Source organism: Acinonyx jubatus, chromosome E4 (genome assembly GCF_027475565.1).
Source record: "Acinonyx jubatus isolate Ajub_Pintada_27869175 chromosome E4, VMU_Ajub_asm_v1.0, whole genome shotgun sequence".
NCBI classification, from domain to species: Eukaryota; Metazoa; Chordata; class Mammalia; order Carnivora; family Felidae; genus Acinonyx; species Acinonyx jubatus.
Genome location: NC_069395.1, coordinates 11,207,473 through 11,231,403, shown reverse-complemented (window position 1 = coordinate 11,231,403; position 23,931 = coordinate 11,207,473). Strand labels below are relative to the sequence as shown.

The 23,931-nt window shown below is 44.3% G+C and overlaps 1 protein-coding gene across 1 annotated transcript; it reads left to right on the top strand.

The window, feature by feature from the left end:
• Positions 1–22,231: 22,231 nt before the first annotated feature.
• On the top strand, positions 22,232–23,467 carry LOC128312969 (uncharacterized). The gene has a single exon (XM_053209005.1). The coding sequence runs from the start codon at positions 22,240–22,242 to the stop codon at positions 22,927–22,929; it is 690 nt and encodes a 229-aa protein (XP_053064980.1). The 5' UTR covers positions 22,232–22,239; the 3' UTR covers positions 22,930–23,467.
• Positions 23,468–23,931: the final 464 nt, after the last annotated feature.

The following is a 23,931-nucleotide window of genomic DNA, read 5'->3' as shown; positions in this document are numbered from 1 at the left end:
GTGGAAAGAGTTCTGTCCCCGGACAGCTCCTGGCTTTGTCACCGAGAGCTGGAGTAGAAGGGCTGTTGAGAACAGGCACTGTGGGGCTAGTCTGCTTGGGTTTGAATCTGGCTCGTCATGTATTAGCTGTACAACCTAGGACAAGGTACATAACATCTTTGTGCCTCCTCTGCCTCACCTATAAAATGGAGAAATTGATAACGACACTCTCTACACAGGTTTAAGATGAAGAGTGTATCCATCAGGTGGAAAAGTTTAGAGCAGGGCCTGGAGCACATTTAAGTGTGCTGTGGCTAGTAGCCATTGCATTAGCTGTGTTAGCTTTCTAGCTCCCTTTGTTAAAGTTTATTTATTTATTTTGAGAGACAGAGAGAGAGAGCATGAGCAGAGAGATGAGCGGAGAGAGAGAATCCCAAGCAGGTTCCACGTTCAGCATTGAGCCTGATGCAGGGCTCGATCTCACAACCACGAGATCATGACCTGAGCCAAAATCAAGAGCCAGATGCTTCACCGACTGAGCCACCCAGGTGCCCCACAGTTCTAGTTTCTTGAGCAGCCTCTTTGCGGCTTGATAGTTTCATCTGCAAAGTGGGGGCGGTGAGGCTGGTGTTACATGCTTCCCAGGATTGTCAATAAATGAAGTCTCAGATATGCATGTGTTTGAACTCAGCTTGAAGGGCTAGGAAATATAAAAGTGGCCCCAGAATATGCAGTAACTTGGCCATAGATGGCCAATGGCCCAGCAATGAGTGGTGTGTTTGTTCTCTTCTTATGCCTGAGAATACCGTAAGTTTTCTCTTGTGCTGCCTTTCCCCACCCACAGGCACTGATTTCTCCTTTTCCAAAATTATTGTTGTTACCAGTGATTATTGCAGGCAAACGAACAAATGTATTTGCACTCGAAGAAGATGTACGTTTACCTCAGACTTCCCTTCCCTAGCACTAATTGCTTCCAGTTACTCATCTGTCCACGGAGGCCGAAGTAAGGGCAGAGACCCCCTTCCTGGGTGTGAGGTGTGATGCTGTGACATAATGAGCCAGGTAGTCATGCTCCGAGTATAAACATTGGCTCATCTTCTCATCATGATACATTTTTAAAGCTCATTTCTGGATGCACGGAGCAGCTTTCTTTTTTTTTTTTTTTTTTTTGTTAAAATTCAAATGAAAGAGAGGCTTACACATTAAAAATTTTTTTTAATGTTTATTTAATTTTTGAGAGAGAAAGAGGCAGAATGGGAGCCGGGGTAGGGGCAGAGAGAGAGGGAGGCATAGAAACGGAAGGCTCCAGGCTCTGAGCTGTCAGCACGGGGCCTGATGCCTAGGACTCGAACTCACGAACTGCAAGATCATGGCCTGAGCCGAAGTCAGACACTGAACCGACTGAGCCACCCAGGCGCCCCTGACACATCTTGGTTCTGTTCTTTGTCTCTCTTTTGAGACTTCAGAAACAACTGGAATTTCCCTGGCCACCTTACAGGACAAAACTTGTCCCATTATGAGCAGCCCATTCCATCATCATCAGCGGGATCTGGAGAGCGATCTTGAGGAGGTGATGTTATTTTTGCTAAAGTTAGAAAAGGGAAAGAAGCTGATAGATTTCAGGACCATGAAAGAAGGAGTATTGAGCAAGGACATGTATCATGAGCCATCAAGCTAGAAGGAAGGACGTGCTCTTGGTTTGGTTGTTCACGACGTGCCATCAATGAAATACGAAGCCCTCCAAATCCCTAAAACCCAGGCACAGTATGTTAACGGGCCATAGCAGCGCGTATGGGTGGAGGCGGTGTGTGGACCTCATCGGCTCTCTCTGTTTTAAACACTGTGTATGTGTTCATTGGCCCCAGACCAGTTCTACCACTTAACCTGTCCTTGCCCCACAGCCATGGTAGTTTTTGCTTGGGACCATGTACCCTCTGCTTGTCTGCAGAATCTTGTATCCTCTCAGGGAGAGTCGTGTGGTGGGCTGGTGGCGAAATGAGAGGGAAATATGTACACACAGGGCCCAGCTGAAAATGACTTTAGCACAGAGTTTATTTAATACATCCTCCAAATTGTAGTTTGAAGCCTCTGTTAACAAGAAAGCACTCTCTTTTTGAGCAGCGGGAGTGTTTTATAAATGGAATTTGCAGACCGGCAATGCTCCCCATTAATTTTCCCTGTCTACAATTACTATCATTACATTCTTAAAGCACTTTTAAAATAAACTACGCCATGATGTAATGTGCACACTCTGAGCTCCAGTGATGGGACAATGGGGCAGCCGCATCTGGAGTTTGGAATGCTATCTTCTAGGGAACATCTTGATGGCTATAATTACTGTCATGTTATGGGAACTGAAAAAAAAAAAAAAGGCGCCAGAGTTCCAAATAAAACATAAAATGGCTTTGATATAATAAATGTTACTATCATTGTTTAAAAATGTTGTGACCCGTCTGCTGTAGTTTCTGAGAAAGATATTTTCCAGCACTTGATATTCCGCCCCCCCCTTTCATATTCTATTACTGCAGATAAGGATGAAGAAAATCCTTAGGACAGACTTGTTTTAAATCAATGTAACACAATGCCAGCATTGTCTCTCTTCAAGATGAACTTTTAAGTTAAATTTGGCATGAGCTTTACCAGAACTACAAACAACTTTGCTCCAGAGACACTTTATCCACCCTATTAGGGAGCATTAATAATTCAAATGTTATGGTTGTGGTTAATTGTGCTCATTGGGATAAACCAGGGGCGGGAGCATTTTTGTATAGGACATGCTTGCGTCCACTGCGTCCCCAGCCAAGGCATCCAGAACAGTTTAAACTCACTCCAGAGGAGTCGCAAAACGCACATGTGGTGTAAATGTTATCATCCCATGGGAACCAGGTTTGGAAGAACCCGTGATGAACTTGGACCCAGGTATTGGACCAATTTCTGTATCAAGTGATGAGGATCACTTGTATATGGGAGAAGTCATTATTGTGGGTACTGATCCATGGTGACATTCATTCATTTTCTCAAGGAAATTTTATTATATGAAACTGATTTAACTTTGTGGAATCTAAGTCATGGTTTCATAGTGAGTATCAGCAACTTTAAGGAAGCCAGTGCATCTGACTTAGGCAACCAATTAGCTTTGACAATAGTGTGTACACAAAACCTTAATGAAGTAATCTGTTCTGCTGATCATTTTTCTTTACGGGTTTGCTGATAACATCTTCAGTTTGAGGATGGACCTTCTGATGTAAGAGTTGGGACTCAACCAGGAAAAATTTATTTGACCTGATCTGGATTTCATCATGTTCTGGGAGTTTGTAGAGTAATCTTTCTACATGTGTCACATCGATTGACTGGCTGTCTCTACGTGTTCTCTTGGGTAGTGACTTCTTTTTATTTCATTTGGTATCATGTTTCCCCTTTTCTCAAAGATTTGTCCATATGTCCTTGCTGGTTAGCAGTGAGACCATAGACAATGGTTTGGCTTCCAGGTGTAAGTTTTTTCATCCTCACGCTACCTACTGGGGTGAGTTTCTTCAGCAGTCAGCACTGGCCAGCTCCCTAGACAAAGCATGGGAAACCATCTTAGGCCAAACCAGGTGAAGAGTGGCATTGACCTTGATAGTCCATCTCAGTTCTGGAAAAAACCAATCCAAGCAGAGACTCTATTGCTAATAGATAATAGAGCCTTCTTTGGGTACAGACCAGAGGGCATTGTTAATGTCTGTGTTTCCAAGTCTGCTGACCAGATCTTCTATTCACTAGATACTTTCCAAGGTCTGTTCTTTCTCAGAAGTGGGACTCACTTATCAACACTCCACAATGCCGTGAGGCTAGAGAACAATTCTAGATTTGTTTGCAAGGGACGCGAAGCCAATTGTTGGAGGGCTATTTGCATACTACCCTGAAATCCAAGTCAGGTTTTTGTTTTCCCTTTGTGATACAGCTTTGAAAATGCTTGATTCTTTGCTTTGTCTCGTAAGTATGCTTCTGCCCTTTGAAAAATAACTCCATCTTCGTCCTGCTCATTCTACCCCTTTATTGTTTTCATTATGGCTCCCAAATACTGGATACTCAATGAGGACTAATTGCTGGTTGCAATATTCCAAAGAATATTTGTGTAAGTGGTCTTGTTATAAAACAAATTGAACTTTCCTATTGAAAGATTATTATGCTATTTCGGCATTAAGTAGTACATCATAAAAAGACGTTAGCAGCACTAACTGAACGTTCAATCTACTTTCTGTTTGTTGAAGCGTTTATGGCTCTTACTCAAGACAAGAGAAATAACAAGGAAAGAAATGACTCTGAATACAGAACATTTTATTACACAAATAAAAAAAAATGAGAGCGTATCTGTTAGCTCTTGCCAACTTTTGAAATATGGATTCCATTTGTCTTTATTATGGTCTATTCCCGTAGTGCCGTTTTCCTATTTATTAATTTTTGTATGTTACCATTAAACAGATATGTGTGCCTACTGGAAATAGTCAAAGCTATTTCAAGAAACATGAAAAATGAGAAAAATATATCAACTCATCTTTTTACTATTCTGTCAGTAAATTAAGAGGCATGCAGTTCTTGTGGCTTATAATCCCTTTCCAAAAAGTATGTGTGTTATCATGGTAAAACGTCCCAGCAAATCTGTAATAATCACGATGACTCATAGATATGTGATTCCCCTTATTAAGAAAAAAAAAGTACAGGAAATCCAATATAAATGAACTGTTTTCCTCAGTAGTGTAATAAAACTCGGATACCGGTATATGAGTTTTTGATTATATCATCCACTGATAATCTCTGGGTTCATTTCCTCCCAGTGAAGATTCAGTCTCCTTCTTCCCCCCCGCCCCCGCCCCCACCAGCCCCTTTTGGCCACTAACATTTTAGCAATCCTGCTCCCTCGGCTGGGGAGGAGGCCTCCCAGTCACAGCCACCACAGCGTAGTACATTTTAAGGGCTGTAAATTTTCACCGTCAGATTTGAGCCAGGGGTGTTAAGCTCCAGAAGATACACATCTGCTTCCTACTCAAATGGTCTTTTGTTGTGCTTCTCAGTAGAGGGAGAGTTGTAATGCTGCAAGAATAAATCCCGAGTGGGGAGGGGTAAATTATGGCGTTTCAAAAAGAAATGTTCATGACTGCAAATATAACCGGGCTTAATTCTGTTCTTAAATTCTGTATTTCTTTTCAGAGGGCCATGATAATTTTTTATTACTCTTTAATGAACAGAGTAAGTCACTATTCAGTTTCGAAAGTGAAAAATTATTTTGTAACCTGAGTCATAACCCCTGAATGTATCTGGCTTCTATGTTTGGATTTCCAAATGTCAGGTTTTCCTAAATAGGATCACATGAGTACAGGGCCAGAAAACAAAAGAAATGTCTAAGCAACTACTTGGGAAGTGTGCCTGTGGTCCATGCCGTTGTATCCAGCCTATGAGTTTTTATTTACTAAAAAAGAGGTAATCAAAGAATACTTAGTGTCAGAGGTTTATTTACATTCTTTCTATTCTAATACTTCACTATCCAAGAGCAGACAATGATGGACCAATTTCATAGCTAGCAGAAATGCAAAGAGATAAATATAATCAATTTTCAGTTTCCTCATGGGTTTTGTTCCAAAGTCCACTTGTGAGTCTTTCTTTTGGAACTGTGGGCGTATTTTCCCACCGAAACAAATTTATCACTGGTAGGTCAGTTTCCTAGCCAGCCCACAGAATATGCTCAACCCATATGCCGCTAAAAACTAGTATGAAAAAAACTTGATCATAAATTTTCTGGGGATACAAGCATTTATTTATTCATTCAAAAATGTATTGAGTGCTTACTTGGTGGGAATTCAGAGACAACCTGGGTGTCCGATGGTAAGAACGTGTTGGTTGAATCAGGCAGTTAAATGCTTGTTTCTTAGTCCAAGTGCCATCATGGAAGATAAAGTAGTATGTTCTGCAAGTAGGACATAAGGTGAAGGTGCAGGGGGTTAGAACAGGATTCTCAGAGGATGTCTGAGTTTTTTTTTTTTCTTTTTGCTAGAAGAGAAGGATGGCGTCAGGGAAGGGAGTGAAAGTGGGAATTTTCTCTTGGTGAGAAGGGGAATCATCATGAAGACTTAAAAGATCTTAGCCTGTTAAGAACAGGTGGGAAGGTTGACTGTCATGTAGCAAGGGCCTTGCCAATGGGGCTTGGCAAATAGGGGTTTGTTTGCTTCACTTGGAGGTGAGATTTCCAGTCGGGGATTGACATGTTCATATTTGCACTTTAAAAGTTCGTTTGGCCACTCTGTTATACTGAATGGGCTAGGCCATTGGCCCAGGGTAGGGAGAGGGAGCAGGGGGCTGCTGGAGTTAGGTCAGAAAAAAATACTGGGGCATGAGGGGAGGCTACGTGGGAAAGAAGGGATGGATTGGGGATACTAAGGAGGTAAATTTGCCAGGACCTGAAGACAGATTTGATTTAGTAATAGGATAACATTAGAGATGAATAGAAAGAATGGGAATATACTATTCATACACACATGAAAAGAGGAAGAAAAGTGAAAGGAAAGGAAAGAAATAAAATGAAAAGGAAAGGAAAGAAAAAGAAAGAAGAAAGAAAGAAAGAAAGAAAGAAAGGAAGGAAGGAATGTAGGAAGGAAAGATTGTAGGAAGGAAAGAAGGAAGGAAGGAAGGGAGGAAGGAAAGATGGTAGGAAGGAAAGAAAGAAGGAAGGAAAGGAGGAAGGAAAGATGGAAGGAAGAAAAGAAAGAAGGAAGGAAGGAAGGAAGGGAGGAAGGAAAGGGGAGGCATAGACCTGGGGGCAGGAGCTCAGTTACAAGCCTGTGTGCTGGAATCATTACTTTGCTCAGAAGGTTGGAGATGAAAGACGTACTTGGGAACAATAGAGGCAGGAGATATGATCGGTGAGAAGGAGGAGGGTTTAAAGGGGGTCGTCAGAGGTGGTGGATCATAGCTAGAAGAGAACCTTGCCCAGAAGTCAAGACAGTAGAAGATTTCAGGGAAGACAGAAAAAAAAAAAAAAAGAGTCACTGGTATAGATACCAAGATTAAGAAATACATTGGATTTAGCCGATAGGAGGATATTGGTGATCCAAATTCCAGTTTGGGAGACCAGGAACACATTTCTCTGTCCTGCGCTAGTGGCTCTGTCACAGAGCAAAGTAGCTGTGCTGCAGTGACGTGGGGTGAGGGTGGGGCCATAGGTCTCTGTCAGGAAAGTAGTGACCACTGGGTTGAAACGGTGAAACTACAGAGTTGTAGTCCTGAGTGGAAAGGGTTTGAAGGGTGGGTGTGTGTTGGGTGTGTGTGGGAGAGGGTGTGAAGAGTACTATTCCAATGAGAGAGACCCAAGGAGAAGTGTCCTTAGGGTAAACAGCTGTGGGAGATGGATGGCCAGTGGCTACGAACATGGGTTATCAATAAGCTGATTCTTACCGGTCGCTGTGTTATTATTACCCAAAGGGCCCCATTTTTGGAAAGCGTGAGGGTGACATCTAAACTCCTTAGCGGAACGTGCAAAGCTTATCACAGGTGGGTCCTCACTAGCCTCAACTCTAGCCACCGTCCAACCGTGTTTCCCCATGTTGGAATGCTGTCCTACCCCCTCCACACGCCCACCCCCATTCTGTCTCCTACCTCCATGTTCTTCGCATGTGGTTCCATCTGTCATGAATGTTCTATTCCCCTTTTCCCAGCAATCTTCCTAAACCACACAGACTGAATGTCATCTCTTCCGTAAAGCCCCTACGACAGAGTAGGTTCTCCAGTTCCTTGCTTATATATTTATTAAAGCAGCCAATGAAGCTTAAAAATAACATCTCACCTCTCTCCTGGACTGTGAGTTTCAAGGACACAGAGGTGCTTATCGATCTGGACTTTTCCAGTGCCTAATGAAGTGCTTACCCATAATGAGTGCTCAGGACTTGTTGAATGACAAACCCTGATTGAACTCAGAGGTTAGTTGTAAAAACCATTAGTCAGAAAAGATGGCACTCACTAAACTTTACTGACCGGAAGCAGTTATGGGAGTGGGAAAGCCCATCACCCCGGCCTCTTTTGGCAGGTATATTAAGGGACTGGGCCTAAATGCTATTAAGGCTTTTATGTTAAGAACTTACCCTGTGTCCTCAGTGATACTGGGCAGCCAGGATGAGTCATGACCCTCAATTTAAGCATCTGGAAGAGTCAATTTTATTTTGGGAGAAACTCTGTGTCACCTTTACTGAAAAAAGAAGGGTGCACAAGGTCTTGGCAAGAGGATATATTTCATAAATCTGTAAAATAAATGAAGTTCTTTGGGGACATTAATTCTTCTATAACCTCTCTTGATGAGTTCAGAAAGTATTTATTATCAGATGGAGCCAATTCCAAAGTGAAGCTCAGAGAATTTTCTTTCCTGAGGTCCTGGAACACAGCTTTGGTTAGTGATACTAATCTATGATGATGACTCAGAAGCAGGAAGTGACACGAGAGGAGCCTTGGTTCCAAATAACACTTGAGGGGCGGGAGGAGCCCAGAGGACCGAAATCCTGTGTGTTTTTCTCAGTGTCTTTACTCAGATGATTGTCCTTCGTCCTTCTGAGTCTAGTCCAGACACAGTGAAATGAAGGATCCGTATAAGTATTCTTTGGGTTTCTGACATGAGTTACCGCTTCGTATCTGATCCTGTTAAACTCAATCAAACTGCAATAATGGTATCATAAAAGTTTTGCTTTTACTTATTTATTTTATTTTTAAAAAAATTTTTAATGTTTATTTGAGAGAGAGAGAGACAGACCATGAGACATGAACCAGGGAGGGGCAGAGAGAGAGGGAGACACAGAATCCAAGGCAGGCTCCGGGCTCTGAGCTCTCAGCACAGAGCCTGACGTGGGGCTCGAACTCACAAACTGCGAGATCATGACTTGAGCTGAAGTCGGACGGAGCCACCTAGGCGCCCCAAAATGTTTGCTTTTAAACCATGAATTAGAGAATCATAGAAGGAAGACGACTGCATATGACATTAGAAGACTGGGTTCTGGGGTGCCTGGGTGGCTCAGTCAGTTAAGCGTCTGACTCTTCAGCTCAGGTCATGATCTCATGGTTTGTGAGTTTGAGTCCCACATCAGACTCTTCACTGACAGTGTGGAGTCTGCTTGGGATTCTCTCTCTCCTCTCTCTCTCCCTCTCAAAATAAATAAATAAACTTAAAAAAAAAAAAGAAGACTGGGTTCCAGTTTCAGATTTTCTACTTACATCCATGTGACTTTGAGCAAGGGCCATTTAATTTCTTCAAGTCTAATGACCTCATCAGTAAAATGGGGATGATGCTATCTGCTAATAATTCCTCACTGACATCCACTGAGCCCGTGCTATGTGCTACACACTACTTTACATGGATCGGTTCTCCTGAGTCCCTTTGATGTACATATGGTTGTTATCCATTATGTAGGTGAGGAAATTGGGATTTACAGAGATGGTGGGGAGGGGAAGGAAGAAGCAGAACTGGAATTTCAATCCAAGTCTGAGTTTATTACTGAGGCGCTCTCTCTCTCTCTCTCTCTCTCTCTCTCTATATATATATATATATAATGGTAATATAATATATATTTCCAATGAAAAAGCAACACATGCTTACTTAGAAATGAAAAATTTAGGGGCGCCTGGGTGGCGCAGTCGGTTGAGCGTCCGACTTCAGCCAGGTCATGATCTCGCGGTCCGTGAGTTCGAGCCCCGCGTCGGGCTCTGGGCTGATGGCTCAGAGCCTGGAGCCTGTTTCCAATTCTGTGTCTCCCTCTCTCTCTGCCCCTCCCCCGTTCATGCTCTGTCTCTCTCTGTCCCAAAAATAAATAAACGTTGAAAAAAAAAATTAAAAAAAAAAAGAAATGAAAAATTTAGGGGTGCCTGGATGGCTCAGTCAGTCAAGCATCTGACTCTTGATTTCGGCTGAGGTCATGATCTCGTGGTTCATGGGATCGAGCCTGTTGTTGGGCTCAGCACTGACAGCATGGAGACTGCTTGGGGCTCTCTCTCTCTGACTGTCCCCAACTCATGCGTGTGTGTGCATGCACGCACCTATTCCTCTCTCTCAAAAATAAACAAACAAACTTAAAAAAATTTAGAAAACATATGATGAGCAAGAAGTTAAAGTTATCCATATTAACTCAACTCAACTTGGAAATACCCATTCAACATTTCTTTTTCTTTTTTCTTTTTTTTTTTTTTAACATTTCCTTTTTTAAGTTTATTTACTTAGTTTGAGAGGCGGGGGAGGGGCAGAGAGGGAAAGAGAGAATCCCCAGCAGGCTCTGTGCCCAGTGCAAAGCCCCAGGTGGGGCTTGCCCTCACCATCGTGAGATCATGACCTGAGCCAAAACCAAGAGTCGGACGCTTAAATGACTGAGCTCCCCAGGCGCCCCTCAACATTCTTTAACAAAATCTTACCATGCATATTATTTGAACTGACATAATTATTCACATTATTCACTTGGGGGCAGACACGGAACACCAGAAGAGAAGAGGGGAGGGCAGGTTGCCACAGCACGGTGTCTGTGGGCATGGTTAAACAAGCGTTGTTTTCTACTGAGGTTTGGTATTTAACCTATTTTTTCATCCCTTCTACCTACCATATTTCCTACCTCATATCTATTCTTCTCCTTCCTTCAATTAATAATTTTATTGATTTTCTTTTGAAATCAAAGGAATATGGTGTATAAATAGGTAACAGCAAATCAACAAGGCCCACTGGATGAGGGAAAATAGACATTAATTACTTAGACAATTCGTATGGTCTAAGTGGCAGCCAGTTCACTTAGTCTGTTAAATCTCAGAGCCAGATCTTTCTCTTGAGGATCTGGAAGGTTTGCACAAAGAGAATTACTTTAGCTCCAGCTTCTGGTCCTAGAATTGTGTCACAGAAAGATCCAACAAGAGAGTGGGGGCGGACTCGTTGCAATGCACTATGACTACTGGAAAATGTCTATTTTTAAAATTGAAGCATAATTGACATCCAATATCCTTTTAGCTTCAGGTGTTCATCATAGTGATTTGAATTTTTATACATTATGAAATAATCCCTTAGTTACCATCTGTCCCCATACAAAGTTATTACAATTTACTGACTATATTTCCTATGCTGTACATTATATCTGCATGATTTAATTCTTTTATAACTGGAAGTTCATACCTTTAAAAAAATTTTTTTAAATGTTTATTTTTGAGAGAGAGAGAGAGAGAAGAGACCACAAGCAGAGGAGAGGCAGAGAGAGAGGGAGTCACAGAATCCAAAGCAGGCTCCAGGCTCTGAGCTGTCAGCACAGAGTCTGACTCGGGGCTCGAACTTACAGACCGCGAGATCATGACCTGAGCTGAAGTCGGACGCTCAACTGACTGAGCCACCCAGGCACCCCTTAACCCACCTATTATGCCCACCCCTCAAATCCTGCCTGCTCTGGCAATCAACAGTTTCCTGTAACTATGAGTCTATTTCTATTTTATTTTGTTTATTTGTTTTGTTGTTTAGATTTTACATCTGAGTGCAATCACATGGTGTTTGTCTTTCTGTCTGACTTATTTCACTTAGCATGATACCCTCTAGGTCCATCCATGTAGTCACAAATGGCAAGATTTCATTCTTTTTTTATGACTGAGTAGCATTCCATTGTATGTGTGTGTATACACACACACACACACACACACACACACACACACACACTACATATACCACATCATCTGTATCCATTCATCTGTTGATGACCACACGTTGCTTCTATAATGCAGCTATGGTAAACATTGCTGCAATGAACATAGGGGTGCATATATCTCTACAAATTGGTGTTTTCATTCCCTTTGAATAAACACCCAGAAGTGGAATTGCTGGGCTGTATGGTAGCCTGTTTTTAGTTTTTTGAGAAATTTCCATGCTGTTTTCCATGTATGGAAATTGGCTACACCAATTTACATTCCCGCCAATCACGTATGAGGGTTCTCTTCTCGCCACATCCTCAACATTTGTGGTTTGTTTTTTTTTTTTTGGTCTCTGTGATAATTGCCAATCTAACAGGTGTGAGGTGATATTGCAGTTTTGAATTTCATTTCTCTGATGTTAGTCATATTGAGCAGCTTTTCATGTGCTTGTGTGTTGTCTGTCTTCTTTGGAAAAATGTCTATCGAAGCCTTTTTCCTCTTTTTAAATCAGGTTTTTTTTTTATGTTAAGTTGTATAGGTTCTGTAAAAAATTTTTTTTAAATGTTTGTTCATTTTTTTGAGAGACAGAGACAGAGAGTGAGTGGGGGAGGGGCAGAGAGAGAGGGAGACACAGAATCTGAAGCAGACCCCAGGCTCTGAGCTGTCAGCACACACCCCAACGCAGGGCTCGAACCCACGAACTGTGAGATCATGACCTGAGCCGAAGTTGGATGCATAACCGACTGAGCCACCCAGGCGCCCCTCTAAGTTTTTTATACAGTTGGGGTATTAACCCTTTATTGAATGTATGATTTGCAAATATTTCTCCCATTTAGTAGTTTGCCTCTTTGTTTTGTTAATGGTTGTTTCTCTTGCAAAAGCTTTAGTTTTATGTTATCCCATTTGTTTCCTTTAGATTTTGTTACCCTTCCTTGGGAGACTGGCCCCCAAATATTGCTCAGACTGATCTAAAAGCACTTACTGCCTATGTTTTCTTCTAGCAGTCTTATGGTTTCAGGTCTTACAGTCAAGTCTTTAATTCATTTTGATTTTATTTTTGTGTAGAGTGTAGAAAAGTGGCACGGTTTTATTCTTTTGTGTGCAGCTGTCCAGTTTTCCCAGCACCATTTGGTGGAGAGCCTGTCTTTCCCACATTAGATATTCTTTGCTCCTTCGGCATAGATTAATTGACCATATATGCATGGGTTTATTTCTGAGGTTTTCATTATGTTCCATTGATCTACAGGTCTGTTTTTATGCCAGTATCACACTATTTTGATTACTATAGCTTTGTAGTATAGTTTGAAGTCAGAAGCGAAATATCTCCAGCTTCGTTCTTCTTTGCAAGATCGCTTTGTCTGTTATTCAAGATCTTTTGTGGTCCCCTACACATTCTAGGATTCATTGTTCTAGTTCTGTGAAAAATGCCACTGATATTTTGATGGGGATTGCATTGAATCTGTAGAGTACATTGGGCAATATTGACATTTTAACAATGTCAATGCTTCCAACCTGTGAGCATGGAGCATCTTTCCATTTATTTGTATTGTCTTCAGTTTTTTGGGTCTAATAGTTTTCTTGGTGGAGTCTTTAGGATTTTCTTTATATAGTATCATGTCATCTGCAAATAAATAGTATTTACCTCACTTCTTCCTTTCCAAGCCGGAGGCATTTTCTTTCTTTTTCTTGCATAATTGTTGTTGCCAGAACGTCCAAAATTATATTGAATAAAAGTGGTAAGAGGGCTGGGGCGCCTGGGTAGCTCAGTCAGTTAATGTCTGACCCTTGATTTCAGCTCAGGTCACGATGTCATGGTTGTGAGATCGAACCCCACATCAGAGTCAGCACTGGCAATGCAAAGCCTGTTTGGGATTCTCTCTCCCTTCCTCTTTCTCTGCATCCCCCCCCCCCCACTTGTGCTCCCTCTCTGTCTCTCTCTCTCTCTCTCTCTCTCAAAATATATAAACATTGAAAAAAAAAGTGATGAGAGTGGGTATCTTTGTCTTGTTCCTGATCTTAGAGGAAAGGCTTTTCACTTTTTACCGTTGAGTATGATGTCAGCTGTGGATTTGTCATATACAACCTGTTTTATATTGAGGTATGTTCCTTTTATACCTATTTTGCTGAGAGTTTTTAATCATAAATGGGTATTGAATTTTGTCAAATGCTTTTTCTGCATCTGTTGAGATGATTATGTGATTTTTACCCTTAAAAAAATTTTTTTTAATGTTTATTCATTATTGAGAGACAGAGAGAGACAGAGCCTGAGCAGGGGAGCAGAGAGAGGAGGGGACACAGAATGGGAAGCAGGCTCCAGGCTCTGAGCTGTCAGCACAGAGCCCAATGCAGGCTTGAACTCACAAATTGCGAGATCATGACCTGAACCAAAGTCGGAGGCTTAACCGACTGAGCACCCAGGCGCCCCTGATTTTTCCCTTTGTTTTGTTAACCTGGTGCATCACACTGACTCATTTGCAGATGCGAAATCATCCTTGCATCTCTGGAACAAATGCCACTTGATCCTTTTAATGTATCCTTGAATTTGGTTTGCTAACTTTTGTTGAAGATTTTTGCATTTATGTTTATCAGGGATATTGGCCTGTAATTTTCTTTTCTTTTTTTGGTGTGTGTTGTTGTTTTTTGTCTGGTTTTGTTATCAGGTTATAGCAGGTGCTCCTGACAGTGGACTGTGATCATGATCATAGTATGTGAGATGACGAAGCACATCAGAGTTCGCTTCTGGCCACTGTAGGTCTTATGCACTTCTTTGCAATCTGAACGAACTAACTAAATTCTTTACAGTGTTTAGAAAAAAAGTCCATAATTGCCAAGTACCAAGTTCTATCAGGATTCCCCAGGATTTGGAAGAGGTTTATGTTTTATGTTGCTTTTGCTTGTTTTTACAACACGATATCTAAATAAATGCTTGCTCATTTTGCTGAGAAATGGTCCTTAAGTTAGCGGGTTGCATTGCCATCAGTAACTTGATGCAATATGTCAGTCGGTAACTTGAGCAAGACAAGCTTCTGGTACTTCTGATGGAACATTGCATAGAAAGGAAACTAGCCTGGAATTTCCTATTACTAAGTGAGGATTTCTAAGCTTCTGAGAAATAAAAGGGAATGAAGCTGTTGTGAATGCTTGAGGGGAGCGAAGGCATTTGTAAATGAAGAATATTGATACAGAGAATAAAGATACCCCCGAGAATAAGGGTGAGAAGATAAACAGCTCCCTTCTGGGGAGAGTGGCCAGAGCCAGCAAATCAAAATATGGGACTCATGTAATACGCAGGATGTGCTTCTACTAAAACAATCCTTCATCGTCTGTCTGAAATTTAAATATAACAGTGTCCTTTATTTTATCTGGTAACTCTCCTTCTGGGTGATAAATCCGATAAAAAAATCTGGTAGAGATACACAATACTTTACAATTCTCTAGAGTATTCAAATCTAGTTAAGCCAAACCTCTCCCTGGCTTCCTTATCTCTACTTCGTAAATCATCATTTCTTCTCAAAGGTGTATTTTATCTTTCTTTCTGGGTTTGTCTGACTCGTGTGTGTGTGTGTGGGGGGGGGGGGGGTGCTGGTTAGGGAGCTACATTCTGGAGAGGTTTCCAGGGAGAAAAAGAAACCAGGACTTAAATTTTCTAATGGGGATGATTTTGGAGAGACTGAGTAAGGAGAAGAAAGTGAGGGGAGACTGAGAGACCTTTCAGGACTGGCTAGATGCAACTCTGGATCGGAGTCCTGGATCAAGTCAAATCTTTGGCCTTGGAACTTCATAGTCAGAAGTCATAGCGTTCCCAGGAGCAGCTTCCCGCAAGGTTGGAGTCTCATGGAGGGTATGCACCCAACCTGAACCAGGAAACAGGGGTCGCCCAAGAAGGCTAGTAATTATACTTCTTTCCCCTTCCGGGCTTGTCGTGGGCCTTGCTGCTGCCTCAAGGAGCGTGTCGGGTGATTGGGTTGATCAGGGCCTGTCCCCTTGTAGTGTGACAGCAGGAGTCCCACAACGTTCCAATAACTCAGGATGAACAAGGGTAGGTAAATCCTGGTCAGTAGATGTCTTTCTTCCTAAGGAACAAACAGACCGATAATAGGGCTGGCTTTTCTTTGTAGAGAAAATTAAGGCATGGAGGTAGACTTAAGGACTGTGCGGTGGATGGGAAAGCCATCAGCTTTCTTTGCATCTAATTATGCTGCTTTTACTCATTTTAATAGGTTAAATCAAAGAGATAAACAAATTAATATTTTTTTCCTTTACTTAACACCAGGATCTCTTCAATGTCCCAGTGTTAGCAATGCCTTATATATCATTTCCTGTTTTTCTCCACACTCATGCAAACGTAAAAACATATGCCTGTGTGTGTATACATATGTGTGCATGTTTGTATGTATGTATATGTACAGAGCACTGTGTTTAGAGTCTTGAAGGGAATAGTGTGTGTGCGTGTGTGCGTGTGTGTGTGTGTTTAAATGGGATTATTAATTACATTAGTTACATTGCCCTGTAACTTCCTATTCACATATTATAAACAGTTCTCTAGCCAATAAAGACTATACTTATTTTTAATATCTTTAAAAGTTTTGTTATGTGGGTATATAAACTTTGTTTAATTAGTCCTCTATTGATGCGATTTTAGGGTTGTTTTGGCATTAAAAACTGGGCTGCATCAATATTAAAACATATTCTTATCTATATGTTTATCTCTACCGGGAAGAGTTCAAACCATAAAATTGATCACCAAAGGACATGTATCTTTTAAATTTTGATAGATATTGCATAATTACTTTCCAAAACATTGTAGCAATTTACACTCCTTTTCTCCACCCCTGTATCCATAAGTATGTGGGGGAGCTGATTTCCTCACAGCCTCATTCATGCTGATTGTTTTTAATTATTGTTAATCTGATGCATGGAAATATGGTATTTCATCTTAACTTAACATTTCTCTAACCATCGATGAGGTTGAATATATTTTTATTGATTTATTTGCCTCTTGGAAATTCATTCCTCTGAATTGGCTATTCATGTTTTTTACCCCTTTTTCTATTGACTTTTTTTTTTTCAATTAACTTTTAGATGCTCCCTTGTATATTAGGAATTATATTACTTTGTATCTGTGATGAAACTTTTTTTCTCCTAATACATTGTTTATGTTTTAACTTTGTGGTATTTTTTTTTGCCATATCAAAGTTCAAATTTTTATATAGTCATATATTTAAATTTATTATTTTTTGTTTTCATTATGAAAGAAATATATCTTCATAGTAAAAATGCACATGGTACAAAAGGGTACAGATAGAGAGGCAAAAGCCTTTTTTCCCAATATTTGGAATTCTTAGGACAATTTTGCCATGCTAATTGAAAGAGCAGACCTAGGCTGGCCGACTCCATCTTGTTCTGTATCCTCCCCTTGAGTAACTTCCTGCTCACCCGTTCAAACTTCCCTATCGAACCACACCCGGCAACCTGCATGATGGGACTCTGATCCTTCCCCAGCCAAATGGCTGAGGCCACGACCTTTCCCCAGCCAATAGGCTGAGGCCATGACCCTTCCCCAGCCAATTGGCTAAGGCCATGATCCCTATAAAACCTTTGTGGTCTTGAAACCCTCTCTCTCTCTCCGATATCTCACCGCTGCGTCGGTGCAGGTAGGGGATTGAGCTCGAGCTAGCTCGAATAAAGGCTCTTTGCTTTTGCATCGGACTCAGCTCCCTGGTGGTCTTTGGGGATCACAAATTCTGGGCATAACATTTGGGGGCTTGTCCGGGATCCCCAAGACCCCCGAGGGACTCCCAACCCAGAGAGACTGATTGGCCATGGTTGGTGTCTGTTCGTTCCCTGTCTTTTCTGTGTGAGCTCATTTCTGAAATTCTGGTAGTGCCCGCCGCGGTCTAAGTGGACACACTGGAGGACCACGGGCTGGGAGTTTCGGAAGACGTCCCGATTCTCCCTTCTGGAGGGATGTGGAATCCCCTCAAAGGTCTGAGACGAGGTGGGTTGCTCCTGCCGGTCGGCGTGAGGCCATTGTCTAGCTTTCGGTTTTGCTTCCACGGAGGTGGAAGACTGTTTCTAAGGGCCCTCTGTTTGTCTGTTTCTGTGTTTCTCTGTTTTGTTCTGTGGACTTACTGGTCGGACGTTATGGGACAGACTCAGACTACCCCTCTAACCATTATGATTGATTACTTTAAGGATGTCAGCCAAAGGGCTGACAACCTCAGTGTGGAAGTCCGAAAGGGTTGGTGGCAGGTTTTTTGTTCTAGCGAGTGGCCAGCATTCAATGTCGGATGGCCACCAGAGGGGACCTTCGAGCTCCCTACCACCAAGACAGGGGTATCATCTCTCGGCCTAAGATGGGCCATCCTGATCAGCTCCCTTACGTTATCACTTGGCAGGACCTTGTAGAAGACCCACCCTCTTGGCTTAAGCCCTTCCTAGCCCCACACCCTCTGGAGCCAAAACCCATTCTTGCTTTACAGGGGACAGAGAAGGAGAACAAGAAAAGTCTTACCCAGCCTTCAGCACCCCTCTACACTGTCCTACAAGGGGGGACTGAGGAAGAATTAATTTTCCCTCCCCCGTATAACCCCCTTAGGATGCTGGAAGAACACCATCCCACCATCTCGGAACACGCTGTTCCGAGAGCGGCAGGCAGAAACGCTCCAGTGGGAAGCCCACCCTTTACCAGACAAAGGGCTCAGAGGGAGCAATCCGCTTCTTCCGCCGACTCCACTATTCTTCCCCTGCGAGCCACCAGACCCCCCAGATGCAGAGGGGAATCAGCCCCATCACTATTGGCCTTTCGCCACTAGTGACCTCTACATTTGGAAAGCTCAGAATCCTAAGTTTTCTGAGAAACTGGCAGGGCTTATTGATTTATTAGACTCTGTTCTTTTTACCCATCAGCCCACATGGGACGATTGCCAGCAGCTTTTGCAGGTCCTGTTCACGACTGAGGAAAGAGAAAGAATCCTCAATGAGGCCTGAAAACTAGCTCTGGGCACAGATGGGAATTCCACCACCAACCAGGCTCAGATAGATGCCTCCTTCCCCTTAACTTGGCCCCAGTGGGATTTCAACATGGCAGAAGGTAAGGAGAGGCTCCGGGTCTACTGCCAGACTCTAATGGGGGGGTCTCCGAATGGCTGCTAGAAAGCCAACCAATTTGGCCAAGGTAGGAAATGTACAACAGGGAAAAGATGAATCTCCGGCTGCCTTTTTAGAACGGATCATGGAGGCATTCCATACCTATACCCCCATGGATCCAGAGGCTCCAGAAAGCAAAGCAGCTGTTATCATGGCCTTTGTAAACCAATCGGCCATAGACATTAGGAAAAAATTATAGAAAATAGATAGGCCAGGAGAAGAAAGTCTGCAGGACTTACTAGTGGTAGCTGAAAAGGTATATAATAACTGGGAGCCTCCTGAGGATAAGTAGGCTTCTGCCATGGCGGCTGCCAGCAGTAAGCAGACTTAAGACCTGGCCAGAATACTACTAGCTACCACTTCTGACTCCCCCGAGGAACGAGACCGCCGTCTCCGGCAGCTGGCGGGCGACTCAAGAGGAGGTAAAGGAACCACCAAGGTGGGGGGGGCGGGGAAGCGGAAGCTGCAGAAAGATCAGTGCGCATACTGCAAGGAGATAGGGCATTGGGCCCGAGAGTGTCCGAAAAAGGCCGGCGGGAAGGGAAGCAAGACTGATTGAGTAAAAGTCTTAGAGCTAGATGAACTGAGTGATTAGGGGAGTCAGGGTTCGGACCTTCTCCCCGAGCGCAGGGTAACTCTTAAAGTGGAGGGGACCCCTGTTGACTTCTTCGTCGACACCGGAGCGCAACATTCGGTCCTCCGCACCCCACAAGGAAAGCTAGCCAGCAAGAAGTCCTGGGTACAAGGGGCAACTGGTATGAGCCAGTATTCATGGACTACCCGAAGAACGGTAGATTTGGAGACAGGCCGGGTATCCCACTCCTTTATGGTAATACTGGAATGCCCTTACCTGCTGTTAGGACGGGACTTACTGACCAAGATTGGAGCTCAGATAACTTTCAGACAAGGGGGGGCCTCAGGTCACCGATGCCAAGGGCCACCCCATCCAGGTCCTGACCGTGAAACTAGAGGATGAATACCGCCTCCACCAGGAGGCCCTCCTGAGAGAGGATAATATAGACAGATGGCTACAAGAATTCCACTCAGTTTGGGCAGAGACTGGGGGGATAGGACTAGCTGCTCACAGGACCCCGGTCCTAGTAGAGCTCAAGCCAGGAGAAGTCCGGTAAGGATCAAACAATACCCCATGTCTCAGGAGGCCTGGAAGGGGATCCAGCCACACATCCGGAGACTACGAAGCCTAGGGGTACTAGTTCCTTGCCAGGGGAACACCCCCCTACTGCCGGTCAAAAAGCCTCACACAAATGACTATCAACTGGTACAAGACCTCCGGGAAGTAAATAAGAGGGTCACGGACATACACCCAACTGTTCCCAACCCATATACTCTCTTGAGCTCCTTGGCATTCTCCAGGGTCTGGTATACGGTACTAGATTTAAAGGACGCCTTCTTCAGTCTGCCACTGGCACCCCAGAGCCAACCCTTGTTCACCTTCGAGTGGCATGATCCAGAGGAGGGCTACAGTGGACAACTCACCTGGACACGACTGCCTCAGGGGTTCAAAAATTCGCCCACCATCTTCGACGAGGCACTACACGAGGACCTGGGTGAGTACAGAAGGGAGCACCCTGGCCTCACCCTCCTACAGTACGTAGATGACATCCTGATTGCTGCCGACAAGGCCAAGGACTGCAAGCGAGGGACCCAGGACCTGCTGGCTACCCTGGGGGCCTTGGGGTACCGGGCATCCATGAAGAAGTCTCAGATATGCAGGGAGAGGGTAAGTTACCTGGGATACAGCCTGGAGGGTGGACAGCAGAGGTTATCAGATGCCAGAAAAGAAACTGTCCTAAAGATCCCTACTCCCACCACCCAAAGGGAAGTAAGGGAATTCCTAGGATCGGCCAGCTACTGCCGCCTCTGGGTTCCGGGTTTTGCTGAGATCGCCAGGCCCCCATATGAAGCTACCAAAGAGGGGCAAACATTTAAATGGACTGAAAAAGAAGAAACTGTTTAATCAGTTAAAAAAGGCCCTCCTAAGTGCCCTAGCCCTGGGCCTACCAGACATTATGAAGCCCTTCCACCTCTTTGTAGACAAACACAAGGGAATAGCAAAAGGGGTTCTAACTCAAGCCTTAGGCCCCTGGAACCGCCCAGTGGCTTACCTGTCCAAGAAGCTAGACCCAGTGGCTGCCGGCTGGCCGCCATGCCTAAGAATTATTGCGGCGACAGCACTCCTAGTCAAGGATGCAGACAAACTGACCCTAGGACAGGAGATCTGGATCGTGACCCCACACGCCATTGAAGGGGTCCTGAAACAGCCTCCCGATAGATGGATGAGCAACACACGTATGACTCATTACTAGAGCCTCCTACTCAACCCTCCTGCAACCCTGCTGCCCGACCCTGACCTAGGTGCTCCACTACATGACTGTGCGGGGATCCTGGAGCAAGTACATGGATTCCGGACAGATCTGACCTACCGGCCCCTCCCCGATGCTGAGGCTACTTGGTTCACTGATGGCAGCAGCTTTGTGTGGGACGGACACAGGTATGTGGGTGCAGAGGTGGTCATGGAAACAGACATTGTATGGGCGGAGACTCTACCCTCTGGAACGTCAGCCCAGAGAGCAGAGCTCGTCACCGTTACCAAGGCGCTAACACTGGGAGCTGGAAAACGGCTAACATCTACACAGACAGCCGTTATGTGTTTGCCACAGCTCATATCCATGGGGCAATTTATCAGGAGAGGGGGTTACTGACGGTGGAGGCCGGACTATAAAAAATAAGCAGGAGATACTTGACCTGCTTACGGCCTTATGGCTTCCTGCCAAGCTGGCCATTATCCACTGCCAAGGGCACCAGAAAGCTGATAACCCGGTAGCTAGAGGTAATCGAAAGGCTGACCAGGCAGCCAAGGCAGTAGCCCTTACTTCAGTCCCCACCATGACCATACAACTACCGGACCCGGGAGACCCAGTTTTACCAGAGCAGCCCAAATACTCCCAGGGGGAGGTACAGCGGATCAAGAAACTCCCCATGGCCCAGGAGATAAAGGGATGGTGGTATACACCTAACAAGGAGCTTGTGCTGCCAGACCAGCTCGGAGTCTCAGTATTAGAGCACATGCATCGGTCTGCTCACATGGGGGCCCGAAAATTAAAAGACTTAATCTGATATGCGGGCATCAAGATTCACCAACAGGACACCAAAATAGAGCAAGTTGTATCTGCCTGCAAGACTTGCCAACTCACCAACGCGAGAGCCACATCAAATAAAAAAGGAACCAGGCTCAGAGGCACCAGATGGGGAGCCCAATGGGAGGTCGACTTCACTGAAGTTAAACCAGGAAAGTATGGTTATAAATATCTTTTAATATTTACAGACACCTTCTCTGGCTGGGTGGAGGCATACCCAACCAAGCATGAAACGGCTCAGACGGTGGCTAAGAAGCTGCTAGAAGACATCTTACCCAGGTATGGTTTTCCTGTTATGGTAGGATCAGACAATGGACCAGGTTTTATCTCGCAGGTAACGCAGGCAGTAGCCAAGGCTATGGGGGCAAAGTGGAAATTACATTGTACTTTTAGGCCCCAGAGCTCAGGACAGGTAGAAAGAATGAATAGAACCCTAAAAGAGACCCTTACCAAATTAACCATGGAGACTGGCGGGGACTGGGTGACTCTCCTACCGTACGCCCTTTACCGGGTTAGAAACACTCCTTACACTCCGGGTTTTACTCCCTACGAGATCATGTTTGGCAGGCCACCCCCTGTTATTCCCAACCTTCGAGCTGAACTTTCTGCTGAGTTTAAAGATCAAGAACTTTTTCTTTCCTTGAGAGGGCTGCAGAGGGCGCACGAGGACATTTGGCCGCGCCACCGTGCCATCTGCAACGCTGGCCCGACCCCGACACCTCATCAGTACAGGCCGGGAGACTGGGTCTACGTCAAGAGGCACCACCGAGAGACCCTTGAGCCGCGCTGGAAGGGACCCTACAGCGTGGTGCTGACAACCCCCACCGCTCTCAAAGTAGACGGCATCGCGACCTGGGTCCATCACACCCACGTTCGGCCAGCGGACCCCTCCTCGATCGGGAAGGACTTCATCACACAATGGGCCGTCAATCAGGACCAACACAACCCGCTCGAGGTCAAGTTACAGCGCATTCGACCCACCTGATATTGGTTCCGCTGTTAACTCTGCTTGTCATTGCTCATGCTGCCGGGAGTACCCACGGCCCCCAAAACATTACCTGGCAGATCATAGACACCAACTCAGGGACTGCATGAGGGCCGTCCAACTAATGGTCCTCCGTGCTCAGTACAAGCCCCTAATAACAGGAGAGGACAAAATAGAAATGCAGCCGGTCCCATGATTGGGTCCGCAAGATACATGACAAGGGGGGAATGAAAGAGCAGACGTAGGCCAGCCGACTCCATCTTGTTCTGTATCCTCCCCTTGAGTAACTTCCCGCTCAGCCATTCAAACTTCCCGATCAAACCACGCCCGGCAACCTGCGTGACGGGACGCTGATCCTTCCCCAGCCAGTCGGCTGAGGCCACGACCCTTCCCCAGCCAATCGGCTGAGGCCATGATCCCTATAAAACGTTTGTGCTCTTGAAACCCGCTCTCTCTCTCCGGTATCTCACCGCTGCGTCTGTGCAGGTAGGGGATTGAGCTCGAGCTAGCTCCAATAAAGGCTCTTTGCTTTTGCATCGGACTCGACTCCCTGGTGGTCTTTGGGGATCACGAATTCTGGGCACACAGAATCAGGGTTAATAGTTTCTCCCTTACTAATTGGGAGCTTTTTATGTTTGTGTAAGCATCTCTCTCTACCTAAAACTGCTAACATTTACTTAGCACCAACTACATGCTAGGAAATGTTCTAGGCAAAATTCCTGCTTATGGAGATTACATTCCAATATTACAAACAAGCAATAAACAAACAAACCAAGAGATAAATAAAAGAATTTCAAATGATAAGGTCTGTTAAAAAAACAGGGCTAGGATACACAAAGTGATAAGGAGGAGGACATAAACTTAGATGGGGTGGTTCAAGAGGGAGTCTCTAAAGAGACGAAATACGGGGTGCCTAGGTGGCTCAGTCGATTAAGCGTCAACTCTTGGTTTTTTTAATTTTCATTATTTAAAAATTTTTTTTTTAATTTTTGAGACACAGAC